At 40.5% G+C, this 16,698-nt stretch overlaps 1 protein-coding gene across 2 annotated transcripts in view; it reads right to left on the minus strand.

Moving 5' to 3' along the window:
• Pla2g4a (phospholipase A2 group IVA) overlaps positions 1 to 16,698 on the minus strand; it is a 184,074-nt gene that overhangs the window by 113,293 nt on the left and 54,083 nt on the right. The window contains exons 1-2 of one of the 2 annotated variants that reach the window (XM_045156652.1): positions 11,468 to 11,581; positions 11,280 to 11,361 (exon numbers count right to left, since the gene is read on the minus strand). In XM_045156652.1, coding sequence (XP_045012587.1) covers positions 11,280 to 11,361; positions 11,468 to 11,476 — 91 coding nt within the window. In that variant the 5' untranslated portion in view covers positions 11,477 to 11,581. Of the gene's footprint in view, positions 1 to 11,279; positions 11,362 to 11,467; positions 11,582 to 16,698 lie in introns of those variants that run through there. The other variant, XM_004659505.3, reaches the window with a different exon arrangement.

The following is a 16,698-nucleotide window of genomic DNA, read 5'->3' on the forward strand; positions in this document are numbered from 1 at the left end:
TCACCTCTGGAGCTCACCGCAGATGTCTCACAGGGCTACATCAGCCTGTTTCATCTCCCCAGCAAACGAGAAATCACTCAAAGGCAAACCTGCCATGGAGAGTCAACAATAAGGTGCACAGGTCTGAGTTCTGGCCACAAAACAAAGCAGCTGTGGGAAGCTGGGCTGTCTTACTTCACCTCTTGAATGAAATTCAAGAAAACTAACCGAGCAGGATCTATCACTTCTGGGGCTTGAAAACTGTAGAGGACACATGGATTGTGTCTATACCAAGATCCAGGGCACGATCTTCACCGCTGTCAAATACATGTAGTACTTGCTTGTTCTATGGAATAAACAGGGTAAAATGCCACCCAATCAACGTTAGAGAAATAAACGATGGGATTGTTTAATGAATTCATCAGAGCTAAAGTCCATGAACATGTACACACAGAAAACTGAATTTACCTAAAAATGTTCTTTAGTGGCATAACCACTGCCCATATGCCTCCAAATAACCTTCATCCATGGTTATGGATACAACTTTAATATAGTAGATCACAGAAAGGGGGAAAAAAACACATGAACGTAAAAAGGGACTAGTTGGGAAGAAGAAGGAGTTTAGCTGGAGTTGGAGAGGGATGAAAAAGGACAATGTGGGGCTGGAAGCATTGCACAGGAGTTAAGGCACTTGTCTGCAGAGTCTAACATCCCGAGTTTGATTCCCTAGTCCCTACATAAAGCCAAATGCACAGAGTGGCACATGCATCTGGAGTTCATTTTCAGTGACTGGAGGCTCTGGCATGTCCTTTTTTTAAAAAAATTTTATTTATTTATTTATTTGAGAGTGACAGACACTGAGAGAAGGACAGATAGAGGGAGAGAGAGAGAATGGGTGCGCCAGGGCTTCCAGCCTCTGCAAACGAACTCCAGACGTGTGCGCCCCCTTGTGCATCTGGCTAACGTGGGACCTGGGGAACCGAGCCTCGAACCGGGGTCCTTAGGCTTCACAGGCAAGTGCTTAACCGCTAAGCCATCTCTCCAGCCCTGGCATGTCCTTTTTTCTGTCTCTCTCTTCTTCCAAGTAAGTAAATAAAAATTTTTTAAAAAATTTAAAAAGGTTGGAGAAAGCCTTGTGTGGTGGTGCATGCCCTTAATCCCAGCACTTGGGAGGCAGAGGTAGGAGTATAGCCATGAGTTTGAGACCACCCTGATACTAGAGAGTGGACTCCAAGCCATCCTGGGATAGAGCAAGACCCTACCTCGAAAAACCAAAAAAAAAAAAAGGCTAGATAAGGCACTTGCCTGAGAAGCCTAAGGACACATGTTCAACTCTCCAGATCCCACATTAGCCAGACACACAAAGCCGAGGCAACTGAACATGCCCACTAGGTGGTACAAGCTTCTTGGGTTCAATTTCAGTGGCTGAGGCCCTAACATGGCAATTTTCTCCCTTGTTCTCTCTAAAAAAAAAAAAAAAAAAAAAAAATTAAAAAGGAGGAGAGCCCTGGGAATAGACAGAAAGGAGATCCAGCTTTATAGGGAAGCATGGGGAGGTAGTGGGTAAAGCTCGTGTTGCTTATACACCCAAGTTCCATTCCCAGATGGGCCTCTGCAATGCCAGCACGCTGACTTGGAAGGGGAAATGAGATGTGGAGGCAGGAAAACTTCACAGAAGTTCATGGCAAGTACAGCAACTAACAAAAGAGCAAGAATCTACACCAGGAGACTCTGCCTGAAATGTGGTGAAGGGGCAAGACAAGTGGAAATTTGTCCTCTGATCTCTTCGTGAGTGCCCTGGCACATAAGCACCTTCACGCGTGCACAAGCACACACACTCACACACACACACACAAATAATAAAACTTTAAAATGGAAGAAACAGGGCTGGAGAGATGGCTTCGTGATTAAGATGTTTGCCTGCAAAGCCAAAGGACCCAGATTGGATTTCCCAGGACCTGCGTAAGCCAGAAGTACAAGGTGGTGCATATGCGTCTGGAGTTCATTTAGAGTGGATGAAGACCCTTGCATGGCCATATTCTCTTTGTCTCTCTGTCTCTCTATTTCTCTCTTTCTCTCTTCCCTCTTTCTCTCAAATAAATAAAATTAAAATTTAAAAAGATTAAAAATGGTTGGGTGTGCTGGTGCATACCTTTAATCCCAGCACTTGGGAAGCAGAGGTAGGAGGATTACTGTGAGTTCAAGGCCACCCTGATACTACATAGTGAATTCCAGGTCAGCCTGAGCCAGAGTGAAACCCTACCTCAAAGAAACAATAAAAAAAGCTTAAAAATGGAATGAATATGATGAAAATACAATTTTAGACTATGAAATTGTCAAAAATAAAATTAGTTGAAAGGAAAAGTTCTAAATGTACTGATAAAACAATTTGACATCTTATAAACTATATGACATTCCAAACCAACAAGAAAAACATTATATTATTACACATCACACTTCTTCAGCCCATAGAAAATAAAAAATAAGATATGAGATAAACATATTACAAAACACTTTATTCATCTTGAAATTATCTTTCATAAAATGATCATTGGGAAATAGTTTCATTAGACTTAGAATGTTTTAACATTTTGGGTGGTTACTCAAAAACATTCCAAAAACATGAGTAAACTAACACTCATGTTCAGCCATAACCTAAAGGCTGATACTTAGAAACACTTAAATTAACAAAGATGTACTTTAGGCAGCAAATGGCTATAAGAGAGTAACAATTCCATATTAAAAAATAAGATTTGAAACTGTATAATTAATATAAGAAAATTTTAATTAACCCCAAAATAAAGGCCAGGCATGATGAGGCACGCCTTTAATACCAGCACTCAAGAAGCTGAGACAGGAGAATAGTTGTGAGTTATAGGGCAGCCTGAATTAGAGTGAGACCCTGCTTCAAAAATCCAAAAAACAAATAACAGATGTATTTGTTACCTACAGAAAAAGGGACATAAAATTATTTTTCAAATTCTTCCTCATGGAGACAATAAAGAATGCCTTCTTCAAGAAAAAATAATTATACATTTTCATTTCCTCTAGCTGCTTTTCCAATATTCCCTAAGCTCTTCCTCACTAAACGGTACTCAGGGTTAAGTTCTAACGGTTCAGAATCAGAACAGCAAATGAAGCAGAGGCCCCCGCCTCTCAGTGCGTTTTCACTCTCAGTGACGGGGTAAGCGGAAGTCTGTGGGAAGCAGAAGGGCATCTAAGTCTTCTCAGTAGGAGCTTCTCCCATGGTGAGACAGGAGGATTTAATAATCTGCTCAACACAGAGATCTGGAATACAAATTGATCTCCAAAGCTGGAAGAAATCCTAGGCACAGATGATTGAAAACAATATCTTTTTCTCATGAAGATGATGCTTAAGAAAAGAATATTCGGGCTGGAGAGATGGCTTAGTGGTTAAGCGCTTGCCTGTGAAGCCTAAGGACCCCGGTTCGAGGCTCGGTTCCCCAGGTCCCACGTTAGCCAGATGCACAAGGGGGCGCACACGTCTGGAGTTCGTTTGCAGAGGCTGGAAGCCCTGGCGCGCCCATTCTCTCTCTCTCCCTCTATCTGTCTTTCTCTCTGTGTCTGTCGCTCTCAAATAAATAAATAAAAAAAAAAAATTTAAAAAAAAAAAAGAAAAGAATATCCTCTAATGTTGGGCTGGAGAGATGGCTTAGCGGTTAAGTGCTTGCCTATGAAGCCTAAGGACCCCGGTTCGAGGCTCAGTTCCCCAGGTCCCACGTTAGCCAGATGCACAAGGGGGCGCACGCATCTGGAGTTCGTTTGCAGAGGCTGGAAGCCCTGGCGCACCCATTCTGTCTCTCTCCCTCTATCTGTCTTTCTCTCTGTCTGTCACTCTCAAATAAATAAATAAAAAATGAACAAAAATTATTTTAAAAAAAAGAATATCCTCTAATGTTGTATAAAATATTGAACACTTACTATGCATCATCCACAGAACTTCGCCCATATTAACTCATTAAATTCTCACATATACAATATGAAGAAATGAATATAGACATAGGATAAGTAATTTGCTCAAGGACATAGCGCTAATGAGTGCAGCCTACTGCCTGCAGACACCATGCCCTTTCATCAGTATGAAGAAATACAGACGCAGGATAAGCAACTTGTCCAAGACAGAGGCTCGTGAGTGGCAGAACCTGCCGCTGGCAGGCACCATGCCCTTCATCAGTAGACTCTACCTCTCCCCTAGAGCCTCTGATCACTGCGGAATTCAAGAACAGACACAGGACAGGGGCGTGAGGTCTCTATGATAGTTCCTATGTATTGTTCTTGCTGAAGAGGCTCAGAAGACCAAATAGATAATGCCTTTGTACACAGACACCCACATCCCTCCTCTCATGTCAACATTTACAAATAGGAAGAATGAGATCCAAGCTCCCTTTTACAGAGAATTATTAGCATTTAGTGCTGAGAGTTGGGTCTTCTGAAGAGGATCAAAGTGGGTGGTCTTAAAGATAGATAGAGACACAAAACTGGAGTAAAGATGGTAAATTTTCTTAAAATTCTTATGGTTTTGAGTATCTTTACATTGTGTGTGTGTGTGTGTGTGTGTGTGTGTGTGTGTGTGTATGTGTGTGTGTGTGTGTGTGAATAGTAGACAAATACACACCACGATGTGAATGTGGAAGTCAGAGGACAACTCTGGAGTATTGATCCTCTCCTTCTACCTGATTTGAGACAGGGTCTCTGCAAACTAGTGTGCTAATTAGCTACTTGCAAGCTTTGGGATTCTCCTGTCTCTCCTGCCCATTGCCATACACACATTGGCATGACAGACATTTGCACTACCATGAGCCTAGCTTTAAGTAGGTGCTGGGAATTCAAACTCTGGTTATCAGACATGCAGAACATGTGCTTCTTAACCACTAAGGCATAGACCTAGCCCTTCTTGCATTTTTAAAGTGTTAGAAGCCCAGTGCTTCTCAGCTACTGTGCACCATGTGTGGCATGGTTACCACAAGATGGTCATATGAGTGTAGACTCGGCCTCATTGCTTTCAAATGGTTTTAAGTTCTCTCTGATGTGTTCTGTGGTCTCTGGTGAAGTGTTCTCTGAGGGACTGCACTGACTATCAAGTGTGAAATGTCAGGTTCCATGAAAACTACATGGAACTGAAGGTTAGAAGCCAATGGTGATCACCACCAAAGCTTAAAGCAGGTGTATTCCTAAATTACAGTCAACTCTACATACCCGTAATTCCTGTATACTTTTAGAGAAAGGAAGATCACCTACACTCCCCTTTCTGAACTCTAGTGAGTGGGACTTCAGAGTCAATTTAATGTGATTTAGAAAAATAATTGAGCACTTCTACTTGAGTATGAACCTAAATATCCAGACCACTCCACTGTGATGTGTTAACTTGAAGGACTGTTGTTCCACAGGACTGCAAAGACATATGGCAAGAAAGCAGGAGCAAGAGCGGGACAGATGGCTCAGGAGGTAAGGCACTTGCCTGCAAAGCCTAAGGACTCTGGTTTGATTTTTAGTGCCCAAGTAAAGCCAGATGCATAAGGTGACACGTGCATCTGGAGTTCATGTGCAACCTGGTGTGGTGTACCCATTCTCATTCTCTCTCTCACATAAATAAATAAAATATTAAAAAAGAAAACATGATTAAAAAGAATTGAGCACTGGGCATGGTAGCACATGCCTTTAATTCCTGCATTCGGGAAGCAGAGGTGGGAGGATTCCTGTGAGTTTAGGGCCAGCCTGAGACTATGAGTGAGACCCTACCTCAAAAAAATTAAGCTTCCATAAATATTTCCCACTAAATAATCACTTTATATATAAACATGTAGCCAAAACCAAGTTCAAAGGAACTTTATAGTTATTTTGAAATTCTTACAGTTGCTCAATCTGCAATCCTCAAGTCACAAGTGACAAGTGTTGCTGACTGATCTAGAGTACATCTGTCTCCCACAGACAGAAGTAAAGCCACAATGCGCCACTTGTCTCCAGGCCCTACGGTGGTCCAAAAAGGTATGTCATGGATACCCACATAAAGGCCTGTGGTCCAAATGTTTAAACTGTTACATTCTGCATGAATGAACTCTGATACCATGTGAAAGCAGTAAGAATTTCAACAACAACAGAAAAAAAGGATTCACCTAAAAACTTGACACAGTCAACATTCTCACGACAAAGATGCATTGCATCTCAACCAAAGCTAATTGCAGATGCACACAAAACAATAGCTTACAAGTCACACTGGGTAAAAGCAGAGTACTTGACATTATCTTGTCTGGGTTCTTGGACTTTTCTCAAATATCACACAAAAATAGTAAATTGAGGAAACATTAAACCTTAGGAATTTTTATGTATAAATATGAGGAAATGTTGCCTTGGGAATGTATATGTCAGTACCGTACCAGCCATAAGTTTGATTATTTGACTTTAGGTAAGCACTTGAATCTTTGGAAAAATAAAAGGAAATACTCTTTTGTGATTGTTTGTAATCTTGTCTAATGATTCTAGTCTAAAGAATTTCAGGAATGATTAACAGAATTGTGGTGCATGTTTAAAGCCTTTATGTTCATTTCTTTCTGTCATAAACCTCAGTGCTAACTGAGTGATTAGAGAATTAAGAGCATGTATAGGGACTAAAAAAGAAAAGATACCAAGTTATTCAAGTATTTCATTTAAGAAGTAAAATCAGATGGCTCGGTGATTTAAAGGCACATTTTTGCAAAGTCTATATTCCCCAACACACATGAAGCCAGGGGCACAAAGTGGTATGTGCATTTGCCATTCATTTGCAGTGGCAAGAGACCCTGAATTTACTGAATCAGATCCTGTAATTTCAACAAGATGCTCTGGTGATGTCTATGGATATTACAATGCAAGAAGTAATACTGGATCTAGAGTAGATCAGTCTCTAATTACAAATGGTATTGCCACTTAAATAAAGAGAACAAGCCAGATGTGGAGGCACATGCCTTTAATCTTAGCCCTTAGGAAGCAAAGGTAGGAGGATTCACCATCAGTTTGAGGCTACCCTGAAGCTACATAGTGAGTTCCAGGTCAGCCTGAGCTAGAGTGAGACCCTACATAAAAAAAAAAAAAAAAAAAAAATTATGGGCTTAGCACTTAAGGCACTTGCCTGCAAAGCCAAAGGACCCAGGTTCAATTCCCCAGTACCCACATAAAGCCAGATGCACAAGGTAGTGCATGCATCTGGAGTTCGTTTGCAGTGGCTGAAGACTCTGGTGAACCCATTCTCTTCCTCCTCCCCCACCTTTCTCTCTCTCAAATAAATAAGATAATTTTTAAAATTAAAACAAAAATATTATGTTTATTTAAAAAAATAGAAAAATGGCTGAAGAGATGGCTCAGAGGTTAAAGGCACTTTCTTGAAAAGCCTGACAGCCTGGATTCAATTCCTCAGTACCTACATAAAAACAGATGCACAAAGTTCATTTGCAGTGGCAGGAATCCCTGGCATGCCCATACTCACTCTGTCTCTGTCTGCCTCTTTCTGTCTGTCTTTCTCAAATAAATAAAAGTATTTTTTTAAGTAGGAAAAGCTGACACAGGTATTGGTGTGAGCTCATCTGAAATAAAACAATGTTTTGTCCTCAGACACATACATTATTTAAAAAAAAAAGGATGACGTTACTAAGGAAATTATGAGTACCTTAAAATATTATGTGATAGAGTCTTTTAATTGGTTTAAGTACAATGATTTCATAAATCCCCTAAAGATATTTTAAGCTTAAATGTATACATTAAGTTCTTTTTGTTTTTAAACAATTAAAATTTGATCTACCCACAATCCCACAACTATCTTTAGAAGCACTAATGTTTATAATGTTAATCTGCAGGGAGAAAGAGCTCAGTGTCCTATAAAGAGACAGAAAAGAATCCTTAGAAGCCAAGCATGGTATCATTTGTCTATAATTCTAGCATCCGGGAGGCTGAGGCAAGAGGATTGCTGTGAGTTCAGTGCTGTCCCAGGCTACATAGTGAGTGCCAGACTAACCTGGGCCAGACAGTAAGACCCTATTTTAAAACACCAAACCAAAAGAAATAGATCAAATAAAATTTTTTAAAAAACAGCTTTAGTATTTGTCCATAATTAATATATTAAAATATCTGTTAAATGGTATTTTATCTTTAAAAACTACTATGCATTCACTCTCTGATGTCATCTTAGAAAATGAAATGTAACATTATCCACTTACAGGGTAGAGGCGTGCTGGGCTAGTCACATCCGACCCAGACTGACACCCATGGTTTCTAAACAGAAGAGGCACTGACAGAACACATCATAACTACATGTTTAAAAGTCAAATTAGGTCTATCTTTTGCATGCCTGGCACATTATGGCCATTATTTACCAGAACAAAGAATGGCCCTTTCAAGGAACAGCCTGACCTGCTGCACTATTAAGACCTGTGAGTTTCCTTAAGGCTATGTGCAACTCCCATCTTTATAATGGGGCTTCTCTTTCATAGGAAGCCTTTCTTCCATAGAACTAGCATTTAAAGTGATGAAAATGCAAAGACATAAAAATCAAAAGAGGGGCTGGAGAGATGGCTTAGCTGTTAAGGCCCTTGCTTGAAAAGCCTAAGAACCCACGTTTGATTCCCCAGGACCCACTTAAGCCAGATGCACAAGGTTGCTCATGTCTCTGGAATTCGTCTGCAGTGGCTAGAGGCCCTGGTGTGTTCATTCTCTCTATATATATCTGCCTCTTTCTCTCTCTCTCTCTCTCTCTCTCTCTCTCTCTCTCTCTCTCTCTTTCTCTAAAATAAATGAATAAATAAATTTAAAGAAAGGATGCCTTTTTAAAAGAAGCAAAATAGGCAAACACTGGTGAAGGAGGTTTAAATAGTACAGATAGTCTAAAATGCCAAAGCCAAACCTCCGATTCACACTTGTTCTGAAGACTGCTATTGTTCTCCACACCTCCACCAGTACCATGAGACTCCGGTCCCATTATTTTTCTAAAATATCTTATTTGTTTGTTTATGTATGAGAGCATGGACATTCCAGGGCCTCTAGCCACTGCAAACAAACTCCAGATGCATGCAGCACTGTGCATCTGGCTTTACGTGGGTACTGGGGAATTTTACTGGGGTCGTTAAGGCTTTGTATGCAAGCATCTTAACCTTTGAGCCATCTCTCTAACTCCTATACCTATTATGTAAAAACAAATACATGATTTCTACATTCTCCTCCAAAATAACGAATTAGTTCAGTATTTCACATTATAGACAGAACATTTTTAAATGAAAACCCAATCACGTGACTTGCAACTTACATGGCATCTAATCCTTCCTGTAGCACACATGCTAACTCAGTCCCTGTGCTTCTCTTACCAGAGCTTGTCATCCTAGCCCTGAGTGCTCTTCTAGCTCACATCTTTACTCCCTGTTCTTTTAAAACAAAAATACATTTAAAGCCGGGCATGGCGGCACATGCCTTTAATCCCAGCACTCAGGAGGCAGAGGTAGAAGGATCACCATGAGTTCAAGGCCACCCTGAGACTGTGAATTCCAGGTCAGCATGAGCTAGAGTGAGACCTTATCTGGAAAAACCAATATGAGAGAAAGAGAGTGGGTGTGCCAGGGCCTCTCCTGGCTGTACATGAGTACTGGGGAATCAAACCTGGGTCATTATACTTTTCAAGCAAGCCCCTTGACCACTGAGCCATCTCTGCAGCCCCCTTTGCTCTTTGTTCACTTCGGTGTGGGACAAGTTCCCTGCAGTCCCACCGCCTCTGAACATCGAATTCCTCTGCCCGCAGTTATTCATGGCTCTTTCTCAGAAAGTGTTCTTTGGGCTGCTGGTTTAAAGTCTCTGGCAGGTGTGCTTTTATAATACATAGTCGGGTTTTGTACACAGCTTCTAGATCATGACGCCTTCACCCATGCTGGCCCCAGAAACTAGATTCCCTCAAGGCAGGTCACAGACCTTCTAATCTTCTGTTGGGCCATGAGGACAGTCTGGGACTTGCACTTCTTGCCCTACAGCAGGTCATAAGACTCACCTGATTCCAAAAGACTATGCCCTTGAGGGAATGTCCTAAGCAGATAGGACAAGGATAATGCTGACAGAGACGGGACTTGCTGGGTTTCCCACCAGGTCTATGAACATGAGACATGAGATGGGGCTGAGAGAGTTTCCAGACTGCTGAACAAGGAGAAGTTCCCCAAGGGTGATGGCTAAGGGGGCCAAGGAAACTAGGCAACCTTTTCCCTACACATCTCTGTATAGCGACTCGTGTGTATCAACGTAAGTATTGACTTGAGTTCTGAGAGCCACTCCAACAGATTAAAGGAACTCAGGGAGGGAGCACCAATTGTTAACCATAAATCAGAAGGTGGGGTTATACAACCTGGAGCTTGTGACTTGCATTTTAAAGTGGAGAGGGAGAGCAGACTTCAAAAAGAATCCTCAACCTGTGTGATTTGCCATCCCCAGGTAGATGGCATCAAAACAGAATTGAGTTAGAAGACACAGTGCTGTTGTCTACTTGATGATCAATTGCTTACTTGCCAGCAGAAACCTCCCCATGCATCTGGTGTCACAAGTCTCCCCTGGATTACTTTGTGAGAGCAGAGGAAAAACAGAACAAGCCAGTTATTTGCCTAACATGCACCAGAGATGCTTTCTCTGGTTCCCACACTGATAAATTTTGTTCTTTCTCCAACACTGTTCTGAGGATTCATTTGCACCATCCCATACTATGGCAATTACCTAAATTTTACCAAATTCCCTATGACAATCATTGTACATTGCATTCCACACCCCCCAGCTCCAGCTATCTGTCCTTTGGAAAGCAGTGAGGACACTGTCAGCACATGAATCGACCTGATCCCAGGACTGTGCTTCATAGCATTTCCCCAGTTTCCATAGCTATCCCTCCCCAGTTTCTATAGCTATCCCACACATAATAAACACACTCAGAGGCAGAAGAATTACATGAACTGCACTTTTTAATCCTAGAAGCAAAATACCTCAAAGAGGCAGCCTGTTTGAAGTCCTGACTCAGCACTCTTTCCAAACAGGATGAAATAGAACTTTGAGTTCCACAGATCCATGTGTCATAAGACAGGCATTTTGCCTCACTGCCTTTACTCTTAGCTAACAGAAAACCCAAGCAAAAGGCTATTGGGACAGATATCAAACAGCATCAGAATGGTTCAAAATATTATCACTCAAAGATAATCACATTTATGGAACGAAAAGTACATGGCACGTCAAAGACTCGAGCAACTGAACTGTGAGCCATAAGTATGTTTCAACAGCCAAGGGAATGAGCTACTTACGCATGTCACCGAAGGTCCCCTTCGTTACTTTAGTAGCACGTAGCACCACTACTGTGAACTTATGGGAATACTGGTGTTCCACCTAGAAATAAAATGATAGCACATTTAAAATCCGCATCCAATTTAAAACATCATTGCTTCCTAAAACTAACCAAAATTAGTCTAGCTGAAAATAAATAAACACATACCAGAAACATCGTTTGATGCTAAGGTTGATCCTTTTACAACTCTCTCTTCTCTCCCGCCACAGAAGCATGGAGAGGTCTAGATCATGCTCTCCAGCGGCACTACAGCTTGGCTTGACTATTAGAACTTCTGGGCTGTCAGCCTTAAGGATTACTTGGGGGAAAATGTAAATCAGGACTGCAGGCATTCTAGGAGCACAATTAGTCTTTGTGCTGGCTGACTAGGAAGCCCTGGCTTTGAAAGGTAAACCCACAGCACGATGCTTACATCACTCTGCTGGCTTGTTTCCTTGTTACCATTCAAGACCAAGCAAAAGTCTTCCTCTGCCTGACATTTCCAAGGTGTCTGACTCAAGACAATTAATCATAAACTTTGAATCCATTTGTTATAAATTTCTATTGTCCCAAAAGATTACATACAAATAATAAAATTAGTAGATATTCCTAAACACCTCCCCTAAGCGGAAATCAGTTACCAAATAACCCTACTGACTAAAATGAATAAAAAAACATGAATTTACATAATTTTGAGAGTAACTAAAAAGACAAAAAATTTAAGCTCAAGTATTTTTTCTTGTTTGTTTTAATCTTAGGAAAGCCCACCTCATTTAATTTTAATAGGCTTGCCTAGCCAGTTGAAAAGTCTTTAATTACAAAAAGGCTAAGATAAGGGCAATACTATGAAGTAATAGTAATTTTAAAACATAAAATATAAAAAACATAAAAAGAATGTGAGAGCCAAAAAAAAAAAAATTCGTAAGAACCAGCGCAGTAGAATATAAGGGCAAAAGCTACATAGTACTCAGCAACTTCTGCACAAATCACTCTGTCCATCTAAAAGTTAATATGCGGCGTTATGAGTGCTGAAAGCAGGCATGGAGTCATAGATGTGAGTACATTTGGTTTCTAGACTCGGGCATGAAAAATCAAGATGATGTTTAGTTCACTCTGTTTTCAAAGAGGAATAACTTCGACATCCAAAAGTTATGAATAGTCAGAATTCGATGCTTTGTAAATAAAATTAACAATATGAATAACATATGAATACCTTAAAAAGTGCTTCATTGTACTACTGATAAAAATTACATGTGTATTCCTGACACAAAAAAGACAGTTTCAAAATGATGATGCAGAATTTTGAATTGTTCCTATTTAAAAGCCAAAATCCACACAAATTTTCTTCATCAGGATACATGTTTGTTATATAAACATTATAATGGTTATATATTAAATATGCTTACTTAAAAATATCCCAAATGTGGGGAGATTGTTTAGCAGTTAAGGTGCTTGTCTGCAAAGCCTCAGGACCCAGATTCAATGCCCCAATGTCCACATAAGCCAAATGCACAAGGTGGAACATGCATCTGGAATTCGTTTGCGGTGGCTATAGGCCCTGGCATGTCCAGTCAATCAGTCAGTCAGTCTCTCTCTCTCTCTCTCTCTCTCTCTCTCTCTCTCTCTCACACACACACACACACATACATACATACATACATACATACATACATAAATAGATAATTTCAAAAATCCCAAAAGCTGAAAGGGTTACAAACTTGCTTTGGACATTCATATTAATCATAAACTCTTTTGATCTATTGAAATAATATAGAACAAAATAAAGTTTCAAATGATCTCTGGTATAAACAAGCAAAAGTTATATTCAACTCCTCACAAATCACAAAATCAAACAGTGGAGTAAAATATTTAAAAACTGAGGGAAAACATGTAAAATTCTGTATCCTATGAAATTGACTTCAAAAGTGGGAAAACAAACTTTCTCAGACAAAAGGCATTATATCTACTTGGCAAGAAGTATTCATAGAACGTTTCAAGAAGCCAGACAAAGTGCCTCAGACCTGCAATCCCAGGACTTGGCAGAAGAAAGCAGGAGGATAAAGAGTTTCAAGGTTATCCTTGAAACCACATAGACTGTTTGAGACCAGCTTGGGCTACATGAGACACAGACTAAAAAATGGTTTTTTTTTTAAAAAAAAAGAGGAAAATGTTATAGAAACTCAGACACTGTTAAAGAACAGTATTGAAGAAAGATAGGTGAAAGCAAATGAAACGTATTTTTATTTTTAATCTAATGCATAGATATTATTCAAACTAATAGTAGCAATGCACATAAACAACCATATATGTATGTTTATATATAAAGGAATACTAGTGATAATATAAGGAAAAACACAAATTCAAAATATTTTGTAACTATGAGATGTTTACATTACTCATGAAGCTACCTGGGTATCATTAAAAAATGAACTCAGATAAGTGGTAAACTAATTATAAACTCTACGACAATCATTTTTAAAGTAGAAAAAAAATAAATTATAGTCGGTAAACTAAGACAAAATAGAATACTTTTGGAGCTTGAGAAATGGTTCAGTGGTTAAAGGTGCTTGTTTGCAAAGCCTGCCGACCTGGGTTCAAAATTAGCCGGTAGCTGGGCATGGTGGTGCACACCTTTAATCCCAGCACTTGGGAGGCAGAGGTAGGAGGATTGCCGTGAGTTCAAGGCCACCCTGAGCTCCATAGTGAATTCCAGGTCAGCCTGGGCTAGAGGGAGACCCTACCTCAAAAAACCAAAAAAATAAAATAAAATAAGCCAGTAGCCACCTAAATCCAAATGCACAAATTGGCACATGCATTTGTAGTTTATTTGCACTGGCAAAAGGCCTTGGTGTGCGCTCTCTGTCTCTCTCACACACACAAACACAAGCACACTAGGTTTACAAATAAATAAAATATATATTGTTTTAAATCTTTAAAAACAGAATACTTTTTAATAAATGCCCAATTAGAATAATAAAATATATAGAAAGATTAAGTGGAATAGAGATCAATAAGAGAATATATAAAATAGTAACTGTTAGGTCAGGACAGGCTCCCAAAATGAAGTCACCAAGGAAAACAGGATGGCAACAGACATAAGGAAATGAATTACCCACATTCCTCAAGAAACCATGCAGCCATTACCCCTTCCTTGCCTAACAATGCCCCCACATCATGGCTTCCTGCCCCTTATCTCGTAATCTGTCTGCTCACTGTTCTGGTCTCACACTTGAGCTATTTGTTCTTTTTCCTTCCTCACTTTCCCCAAACTGAAACAGCCCTATGAAGCCCACTCCCTGAAAACTCAGGCAGGCTATGCTCCTCTCTTGTGAGTCAGCCCTGGCAGCTCATGCTTTTCCCAAATAAAAGCTTTCATCTTTGCTTCACAGTGGTTTGCGTGGTCTTGATCACTCCTGAACCTTACATCCAGTATGGTGACTTGGATAGGAGGCTTCCAGTTGTCCTCTTGGGTAGCCAGACCTCCTTTCCCATGACCAGACCGCTGAGCTGCCATTGACCCTCTGAAGGTTTCGGACCATCTCTGCCTGGTATCAGCTTTCACATCCACCACAATTTGGCCTCGCTCTTCTTCCCTTCCTCATCTCCTTCCTCCTTTTCGGTAAGTGTCCCTTTTGGGGTGGCCTGCTCTCAGTTTAATCCCTGCTCAGGAAATCCATGCCAGCATGCCAGGCTATACCCCTCAGCTGCTTTTGGGTCCCAACCCCAGGTCTTGCGAGAGATGCACACTTGACACCTCAGGTCTCTCGCTCTCTGGTGTACTGTACCCAAAGGGGCGCTTTTTGGTTCGGTTGCACCATTTCAGGACACTCTCCTTCTCCCTCCTGAGGTCTCATCTTTCACCACCAGCCACTTTCACCACTGGGAGCACAGTCACCCATCTTGCCCACTAACCGGCTCTTTCCCTGTCTCCTTAAGAACTTAAAGCCTCTATGACTCTTGGACGACTTCTTGTGTTTCTCTGCAACTCTGCCTGGCCACAGTGTAAGCTGGACAATGGGTCCAAATGGCCCGAGAATAGTACTTTTGATTTCCAACTTCTCACTTATTTAAAAAAACTTCTGCCAATGTATAGGCAAATGGTCGGAAATACCGTGTATTCAAACACTTCTCACTCTGCGTGCTCGGCCTTCACTCTGCTCTACCTGCTCTTCTCACCAGGTCCTTCTGGCCAAGGAAACGGGAATGTGCTCTCATTCATCCCCTCCCCATACTCATCCTCACCCTCTGCTTTGGACCCAGGCACCATAGATGACCTCACCCCAACAGCTCCTCCAGCTCCCTAAGCCTCTCCTGACCCCTTGCTTGGTAACAAGGTTTGAATTTAGTCTCCAGAGTTGTAAATAGAATAGAAATTTAAAACGGGAATGCATAGCTTCTGAATAAATAAATGGGTGAATGAATGTGTGAAGGAAAAGTGATGGTCTAGAGTCTATATGAAAAGTGCATATGAAATGAATGTGTATGTATGAGTATGTATGTGGCTCACAGCCGTAAGGCTGCAGAATGATTTCTGTTCTAAACAATGCTATTTTACTGTGAGGGATGTTCTCCACCAAGCCCACTGTACTAGATGGCACAGCCAATTTTTACTGTTGAGTGTCCCCCAGAAGGAACACTAAAGGAATTAAGGTCATAGGTGGAAAAAAATGCAAGAATCTCCTACTCTTAAGGAGTTGTAAAATGGCAGGATCAGAAAACTGCCTTGTAGCCTGAGGGAAATCCAAAAGTCTCCCTGGAATTTAGGGGGGGAAATGGCTCTGTCTTAGCTTCCCTACCTTGCAGAACCAGAGGTCTGCAAGCACAGGGAATCTCAGGATCCTGGCCCCAGCATGATGACGGGTAAATGCCAAGTTGCTGTGAACAGAAGGGGACTTCTTATAAGAAATTTGTAACTGTTGTACATTTACCTTCTCTTTCTATGCTCCTATGGAACTACTGACAAGCAACAGCCTCAAGATTTACGATTAAATTTAGAAGTACTCAATACTGAGTTTGTAAGAAAATTTCTAAAATGTATAATAATGTTCAAATCTGCTTTCATATTTTTAAAAAAAAAGTGTCTCAGAAAAGTTATAAAAAACAAAGTTCTAAAATCAATAAATGATAAAGTCTCTATGCTTATTCTGGATAAATAGTATAAGTCAAATTTGATCTCCTCTTTTATAATAAGAAAGTTGTTTCTAAAGCCTTTCTTTTCTTTCTTTCTTTACTTTTAAAAGTGGTGGTGAGGTGGTGAGGGGGTGGGGGGGTGGGGGGGTGTCTAAAGCCTTTTATAAAAGTCTTGTGGTAAGAACAATGAAAGTTTTTGTTGGTAGTTATAAGATGAACTGACTAAAAAATATAAACTGGAGAGAAAATTTTAAATGCTGGAAATGTTT

This window comes from Jaculus jaculus, chromosome 1 (genome assembly GCF_020740685.1).
Source record: "Jaculus jaculus isolate mJacJac1 chromosome 1, mJacJac1.mat.Y.cur, whole genome shotgun sequence".
Taxonomy (NCBI): Eukaryota; Metazoa; Chordata; class Mammalia; order Rodentia; family Dipodidae; genus Jaculus; species Jaculus jaculus.